We start from the raw sequence: 8,525 nt of genomic DNA, 5'->3' as shown, positions 1-8,525 counted from the left end.
TAACGACTAGGAGCTAGTCTGATCAGTAGTGTTTTGCAGGCGGTTGTTAGTGTCTTGGCCGTCTGTTAGCGTTTGTTGAGCGTTTTGGTGCGTTCTGTAGAGTTTGATATAGTTATATAGTTTACGACCGGGAGCTAGTCTGGTCAGTAGCCTTTTTGCAGGCGTTTGTTAGCGTTTGATGCGTTCTGTAGCGTTTGCAGCAGTCTTAAGGTTGTGGGAGCCCTTGGGCTGACATTGTCCAGCGGTATTCCTGGTTAGTGCATGCGTTGTTGTCCCATGTGTTTGCAGCGTGTTTGTTGCTCTGTTGGCGTGGCGTTGTGAGTCGAATTAGTAGTTTAGTGGTTCTCGGCGTTCCGTCCCTATTCCCCCCCCCCCCCTCCCCCCTTTTAATTCTTTTTTTATATTTTATTTATTTATTTACTTATTTTTTTACTTTTCTTTCCACTGAGCTATCTGGCTCAAGTGTGACGGGTGCCTGAGGGGGCCCTGGCGCAGGGGGCTCGTGGCTTGGTTGCGGGTTGGGCAGGGCAGTCGGGTGTTCTAGCGCCTTGGGGATGTGACTGCGGTTGCAGCCCCCCGGGCTTCTTGGGCACCTACCCTCCACTGGCGACTTGGGCATTAATGGGATGATTAATTGTGGTCATCACCATCGTTATCATTATTTTTTTAAGATGGATTCGACGTCGATTCGCCAGACCACCACAAACTTCTTTTGTTTTTAATGATGACAGCCAGTGATCTGTCAGATCAAACAAAGAGCTGGAAAGGAACGAAAGGAACAGCGGTATGTAGGAGTGGTTTAAGGGCCGGTGCATTGCCATTACAAACCGTTCAGTGTGTGTTTCAACAAGAACTCAGTATTTTAATTGAAAGACGTACATAATGTGCACGTTACATCGGATGAGATGAAGGAATGTCATTTTGTGTCCTAAAGCAGAATTTTAGTTCAGGGCTCCAACGTTGTCCATATTTCCCACTTCATATGCCTTTCTCGTTTCGCTAAGTGGGAACACCTAATCTAAAGAATTGCCTTGCTTCTGACAGAGAAGCCTTCACTGTATCGTATAAACTCTTGTTCTTAGGCCATCGTAGCTTGATTAAGAAAATAACACACTGTATACTGTACACTGTATACTGTATACTGAGTTGGGTTCAACACTACGAGGACACTGTCGATTTCCTTTAATTAAATGACTCCAAATAGCGATGAGCATTACTTTCTTTCATGAACACTTTTTCTTTTTAATTCATCAATTATTTTTCCTCAGGATCTTATTTACACCGAGTTCTTTTCACAAGGCGACAAGGTTGGTAGTTTAATACACTTCTTCGAGAAATTTTTTAGGTTGTAGTTTCCTTGTATTTTAGTTTTAAACACTTCAACCCTCTTTTTGTAGTGTAGTTTTGCCGTTAAGAACGAAGAAAAAAAATGTCAATGTGGTTTAGCGTCTTGTCTAAAAGAAAGGTTTTCATTTAAACTCGATCTCTGGTTTCATTAAATTTAAGGTTATATTTTCTCCCAATTAATTCAAAATGCAGTGTATCTTCCCCAGTAACATCCCCGGGATTTGGGCTTTGGAAGAGCTATTTAATCTTTCGAGCAAAGGTACCCCAAGCGCACGGGGTCGTTGTTTTATAAGGTTTTGTATGGGGTATAGCAATCGTTCTTTAGGGCATTAAAATATAAATAAAAATACATCAGAATGGTATGTTCTTAGCATTTCTGGCCGTTTCAGCGCGACTCTAGCGAGTTTTAGCTCTGAGAGCGCACTAAATAAAACTCCCTAGCATCGCGCTGAAACGGCCAGAAATGCTAAGAACACATACCATAAATAAGACGAGGAAGCAAAGTAAGAGATTCTGATGTATTTTTAAGTTTTCGGGCCTATTTCGGGTGCCACAATTCCCTTTATATCTACGCAACGCCGATGTTCCAAGCCACCAAACTTCGCAATCGTCTTAGTTTTTCTTTTATTAAAAACATGTTAAAGGATCAGATTTTCAAAATAAGCAGATTGCAGTTTGACGACTGGCTTTCCGGGCCCGAAAAGTTCTCGGGACTTTCGAGAAACAGGGCCCAGCTTCCAGATGGCTTGATAGCTGACAGAAAGAAGCTCAATGTGACAGCAGCGTGCAGCACAATAGCCCATTTCACGGTTAGTTTTTCTCATTTGCATTACAATATAATCTAGCATGTATGTGAGGCAATTTCGGGCTATTTGGTAGTTTTAACCCGAAACTGCCTCGCATCCACGTTAGATTACATTGTAATGCAAATAAGACAAACTAACCGTGAAAAGGGCAATTGCACGGCCATTGCTTCGGGTCCCGTTTAAAGCAGGAAATTTTTTTTTTCACTGCGTCTGTGCACGGCTCAACTTTTGTCATTAACTTCGATGGCCTTTCGCTAGAAAAAAAACTCTCAATATGACTTTCATACCAAAAAAAAAGCTGCTGCAACTTTCTTCCATTATCAAGTTTTCTCTAAATTTCTCCTCGAGGCGTCCTTGCCTTTCATCTGAATCTTGCAATTGTTCCTTCACTGAAATAAATGTATATACAACGGGATCTCGTTGGAGCCGCCTAAATTTTTTAGGTGTCTATGAGGGAGAATTGCTTAAATCGTCAAGTTAAGTGCGAGGATGACCTCACCCTAATGTTCCTTCATTCTTTTGCAAACAGGAAAAACACATGGGCCTAACTCCAATGGAGATGATGGATAGAGAGCGCGCTGTTATCCCTAAATTACAGATTGATTTCTTGGATGCAATTGCTCTTCCTGCCTACAGGTGAGGGACAGTGAAAAAGCAGCAGTTAAGGCGAAGTGGTCAGAGTACTCGCCTCCCTCCAGTGCAGGACTGGCGCAGAGATGGCAGGGATGGCGCAGTGGTGAGAGCACTTCCCTCCCATCAATGTGGCCCGGGTTCGATTCCCAGACTCTGCGTCATGTGTGGGTTGAGTTTGTTGGTTCTCTACTCTGCACTGAGAGGTTTTCTCCGGGTACTCCGGTTTCCCCGGGAACTCGCAAAACTCGACGAAAACTTTGGATCTAAAATGAAACTGCACACGTCGGCCGGGCGTATATTTAACAATTATTAAATTTTCAACCTCGGTTAATGAATTTCTCGTGCTCAGATTGGTTCACTCAATCTCGCTTGTCAGCTCATGTAGAATTAACTATGAGAGGGCGATGCGAAGTGCTATTTTTTACCCATGGAAACCATGTGAGCGTTAGCCCCACTAACGGAAAAACTCTGTAAGTGTAAGTGCTACACGGCCAACGTTTGTATGGGCGTAACCCCTTGTGTTTGTACATATTCATTGCCGTGGATTTGACATCTTCGGTTCCCACGGCCTGGTTCTGTCTGGCCTTGTGACTCGGTTGGTGGGGTGGCGGTGATCTGGCCCGAGGTTCGTCGGTTCATTTCCTTCCCTGGTCAAAGTTTTTCTCTGTCCTTGAGTGGGCCCATTTCCGTTAGTGGGGCTAACGCTCACGTGGTTTCCATGGGTAGAAAATAGCACTTCGCATCGCCCTCTCATAGGCAACTCTGTTGAAAAAAAATGCTAAACTGCCAACGTTTGTATCAGCTCATATATCTTAGTTTGACCCTATATGGCAATGGATTGTGCTAAGCGTCACTAAGCTAAATTTCTTTTCGCCGGAAAGCGGAAGTTGTCTCTGAATAAAGCAAAAAAAAACCTTCTTGTGGATCAAATCCGACGTTTAGAAGTACGCGAAAAGGCAAGAAATGTGTTTGTGATGAGCTTGCGTCTGTCTGACCACTATTTACCATCTCGTATCCAACGCTCGCTCAAGGAATTGATGACAAAGCACAATTTTCTACGTTTATTGGAAAAAAAAACCTGGAAAAACTACCATTTTTCTCCGCGACACACAAAATTACGTATATCGCAGGATATCTGTTGAGTACGCACGACGAATATTGAGCGCGCTATGACCATATTTGGACATTGTCACAATGTGTTGTATAACACATAATGTTATAAATACAATTACACTTAATATTAAACTCATTTATTTTAGTGCAATGCCATTTCTTTTGTTAAACACTTGGTTGATACCAGTTGTTGTTGGTTTGTGCTCAAGTTCCATCTTTGTATTGGAATGCCGCTATTATTCCTTTGGAAATAATTATCTCCTTTCCCCTCTAAACCTTAGGCTGTTGTCTTCGTTACTTCCCGAGACTGGAATGGTGCTAGACACGGTTCTGTCCAACAGACAAAAGTGGCAGAAAGCTCAGGAAGATGGGGACTACGTCTATAGACCCGTGGCTACTGCTGACAAAGAGATCCACTTGATAGAGAATGGGGCTGTGCCTCACACCTGACAGCAATAGAAAACTTGTCATCTACTCTTAGTTGCCTTACTGTGCACTAAAAGAACGTTCGATCCACTTGAGGGCGGAGTTCTTTGGTTAAAACAAAATGCATACGTTGGCACAAGTTTATTTTACACTGGAAAGCGCTGGCCAAATGTTTTAACAATCACACATGATTTGATGCTACTCTGATTTCAAATTTAACGAATGCGACTTTCGTAGTTACGATTCAATTCCCTGAAACGTTTCGACACTCTTGACCGTTGTCGGCAGGAGTGATGTGAACCTGGAACAAGGGTCCTTTTATATCTTCACTGATTAATTAACGTCCTTTTCCCCTGTTTAAGGACGGTGCCTACTAATTCAAAGGCATTTTTGCGCTGGTTTATGAACATGCGGGAAAAGCAGATCTCAAAAAGTGTTATGCAACAGTATTTCTAAAGAGCTTTAAAATAGAAAGAAATGCATGGCGTTCTTTTCCAAATTGAAGCATAATTATCTCTCAAAACTGCATGGTTACCCCCAATTTTCTTTTTGGGTACCAAGAACACTTACTAAGTTCTTTCTTCTCCGCATAGTTTTAAACCGCGCAAAAATATTCCTGTCTTTGTAAGCACCACCCATAGGAAACCCGAGTATCTCGAGGTGCGCAGAACGTGTGCGCAATAAGAGTAGTAGGCATCGTCCTTAACAGGGAGTTTAAGAAACGACGACGGCCGGGACGGTAACGACAACGCTACAAAACAACAGTATCATCGGTTGAAAGAGAAAAATAATCATGCTGAACGCGTAGCATTCATTTTGGCTCATATTCTTGCGTACTCTGCATAACATTCGGGACCTTAATAGGGACCTTTAGATTCTAGAACGAGAACGAGTACGAGATTTGAATGCCCGTTTTAAGAGAAAATACTTTGAACATTTATAACCCTGACAATGAATGTTATACACTTAATGTATGGTCCCGAGCTCCAGGGAAACAGTGAGTTTTCTTTTCCCGAGCGTCCTGATGTCATCAGGACTCGAGGGAAAACAAAACTAACTAGTTTCCCGAGGGACCAGATATTAAGTGCTTTATCATATATTAGACTTTTCCGTCAACAATCGCAGCAAAACATCTGGAGTGGGCAACAACTGCAGAATTGTATCCCGGTCGGGATACATTTGAATTTGATCAGGGGCACTTGACCAAGAATCAACCAATCGCAGTGTACCGCAAAAATGTGAGGTAAAGTACGTGCCGCACGTGCAGCCCGATTATTTCAAATATGCTCTTGTAACCAATGATATCATTGTTTTGAGGCGTCGTCGACGACGTCGTAGATCTTAGGGCCGATTTACACGATACGATTTTGTCGCTTGCGACAAGCATCACGACAGGCCTACGACATGACTTACCATTGTCGCAGCGTTTTAAATCATGTTTTAAAATGCTACGACATTTTTTCTGACGTACACAACAATCGTAAATCATGTCGTGGGCCTGTCGTAAGCCGTTGTCGCATGCGACAAAATCGTATCGTGTAAATCGGCCCTTAAGGTCCCTAACACTGTGACCACAACGAGAACATACAATCGTCAACCTTTCATTGCTCTATTTGCACTGCGAAACCGCCCGTACCAATTCATTTTAGGATACTTCGCTCACATTGTACGACGTGGAGAAATCGCGAAGACTTACAATGGTGCAAAGTTATATTTTGAATTGATGTTTTCATTGACGTGACCGTCGTAGATCGGGAACTCCCGAGTTAAATATGTGTCAGGTAAAACACTTGGCAAATAGGTAGCTTCACGCCAAGGCTGATCATGTTAGCATCAAACCATGCCGGATTGTTAACCTGGTTCAGTGCAATATGAACCTTTATATTAGTGTATACCACACAAGTGAATAGTGCTCTCCGCGCTCGCTGTTTGGCTAACTCGTAGGTGATTAACCAAGTTTCATTTACCTCCTTGTAACCGGCACCCGTGATTTGAAATTTCCGCACCCCGCGAGCAACCGGCGCGCGAAGTTTTAAGTTTCCGATCACATTTGAAAATAATAAAGTGGTATTTTTTTGGTTGGCTTTTTAGTCAACTTGTGTGGTTTATGCTAAAACAATTATTCATAACTGAATCATTATTGAGTCATATTATGATGTAGAACCAAGTGAACACTATTCGTCAGATAAATGTTGGTCAACACTTTTGAACGATCACCACCACATGAGAAATTCGCACGAAATGTGATCATGGGGACGGAGATTCTTGAAGCTGAAAATTCAATGAGAACGAAAGATCAGCACAGGTAGCTGGGGTCTGCGACCAAAAATAGATTTAATGTGAAATGAAAACTGGAAAAGAAAGAGCATATTGTTGCGATTACCAAAATGGCGTTTTTGCTTGAGATCCGGTTTCATTGTCTTGCACCTGTTGTATTTAATACTCATGTCTCTTGTTTTGGGAGATTTTTTTTTAAAGGCCTTCCGTTGACTTTAGTTATTTTCAAGGGTCATTATCTGACTTTCGCTTTAAGGTTCGTGCAGCTGTAGTGTTTTCCCTAATGAAACCCAGTTGATTTTTAGCGTTAGCGCCCAGCCCACTGCTCCACTGCTCGTCCAGTAACATGCCTCGCTAATTAAGGCGGTAAAATCGCGCTTGGCTCCAACTTCGAACCTGGCATTACATTTACCTTGTTTTAAAGGGAATCTTAAGCTTTCGACAAAGTTGTAAAGCATTTATTTAAAGGACATGGGTCGAAATTGTTTATGTATATATTGTTTGGTATTATATTAATGGTGAATTAAATATTCCCTCTTCTCACTCCAGGCATCCCTGGCAGTTTCTTCTCCGAGTTTGGTTTCATTCGTGTGGCATTACTGTGAGACAATTCAGGTTCAACACCAAACGTTTAGCTTCCGCTTATAAGTAACTGGTTTTTGTCTTTTTTTTTATTTCAAGAAAGGGAGAAATTCTTAGTCCTGACATGTCGAATTCTCAGTTTTCTTGATGAGGAGGATGATACCGTTTCTTTTGTTTTTTAAAATGGGTGACTATTGGTCATCGTGGTTATAAATAATAAGACCGGTGTGATTGTTTGCCTGGGTGACTTCATACGTCTTGACGGTGAATTTGGCGATATAAGAAATAGAACTTTATTTTACGAGGGTAACACGTGCCATTGAACTAAAGTTAATGATAAACTTGTAGCTCTCGCGCGGGGCGCACCTTTGAGCCATCTTCCTCCGTCAATGCTCCGTTTTACGGGTATTCAAACCAACAGCTACACGGATCAGAGGAAAGACATCCATGTCACACGTTCCGCGCACTAACCGACTGAGCTAGGCTCGCTCCTGGATTCCCAAGGCAAAGTGTAATTTAACTACTGCACTTTACTGTTTTATAACAAAGTGATAGTTTAATTTCAGTGGGAGTAGACAATGCCTTTAGACAAAATATAACAAAAATATGGAGTGAATTGGTCTTGCGCATGCACAAATAGAAAGGTCAACAGCGTTTATTGAGGAACATGAGAGGGCAATTTTTAAAGGTGGCTGGAATCAATTTCACCACTCTGAGAGACTTTCTTATTAGATGGGTTGTAACTACTGTACTGTATCACCTAACAGCAATGTTATGGTATCATATGAAACAGTAATTATTGCTTCACAAAATTTGCCCACTATTGTGACGTATAGGCTACCATGGCAACATGAAAGTTCTCCAAAAGCAACATTACTTACATCTCAAAAATAAACTCGGTGAACCCTTCCCCTCCCCTTTTATTGTAGAATAGTAATTAGTAGTGTGAGATAGAACTATCAGGAAAGTTTTTTGGGGACCAACTTAGATTGCTAATTAGTATTCTGCAATAAAATTTGGGGGTCACCGAGTTCATTTCTGATATATAAACAAGTAAAGACTAAATATTGGGTATTTTTGGAGAGTGGTAACCATGGTAACCTTTACGCCACAATTGTGGGCACATTTTGTTAAGCAATAATTGGTGTTTCATATGGTACCATAACAATGTTATTACATGATACAGTGTTGTAGTGCCAAACATTCTATTAAAAAGGTCCTTAAAAGTGGTGAAACTGGCCCCAACCACCTTATTTCCTCTGGAAAGAGATACATACAGAGTATCCAGCTCAAACTAGTTCTCTCATCTTCTGACATATACGCCGCCTTCTTCACCATATA

At 41.7% G+C, this 8,525-nt stretch overlaps 1 protein-coding gene across 3 annotated transcripts in view; it reads left to right on the top strand.

Moving 5' to 3' along the window:
• Positions 1-7,154, top strand: part of LOC137999926 (cGMP-dependent 3',5'-cyclic phosphodiesterase-like) — a 47,888-nt gene extending 40,734 nt beyond the window's left edge. For 2 of the 3 annotated variants that reach the window (XM_068845921.1, XM_068845920.1), the window contains exons 31-34: positions 672-784; positions 1,269-1,307; positions 2,683-2,789; positions 4,181-7,154. In XM_068845921.1, coding sequence (XP_068702022.1) covers positions 672-784; positions 1,269-1,307; positions 2,683-2,789; positions 4,181-4,349 — 428 coding nt within the window. In that variant the 3' untranslated portion in view covers positions 4,350-7,154. The remainder of the gene's footprint in view (positions 1-671; positions 785-1,268; positions 1,308-2,682; positions 2,790-4,180) is intronic. The other variant, XR_011123033.1, reaches the window with a different exon arrangement.
• The last annotated feature ends 1,371 nt before the right edge of the window (positions 7,155-8,525 follow it).

Source organism: Montipora foliosa, chromosome 4 (genome assembly GCF_036669935.1).
Source record: "Montipora foliosa isolate CH-2021 chromosome 4, ASM3666993v2, whole genome shotgun sequence".
NCBI classification, from domain to species: Eukaryota; Metazoa; Cnidaria; class Anthozoa; order Scleractinia; family Acroporidae; genus Montipora; species Montipora foliosa.
The sequence above is the reverse complement of the archived record's forward strand: the minus strand, read 5'-3'. Positions and strand labels throughout refer to the sequence as shown.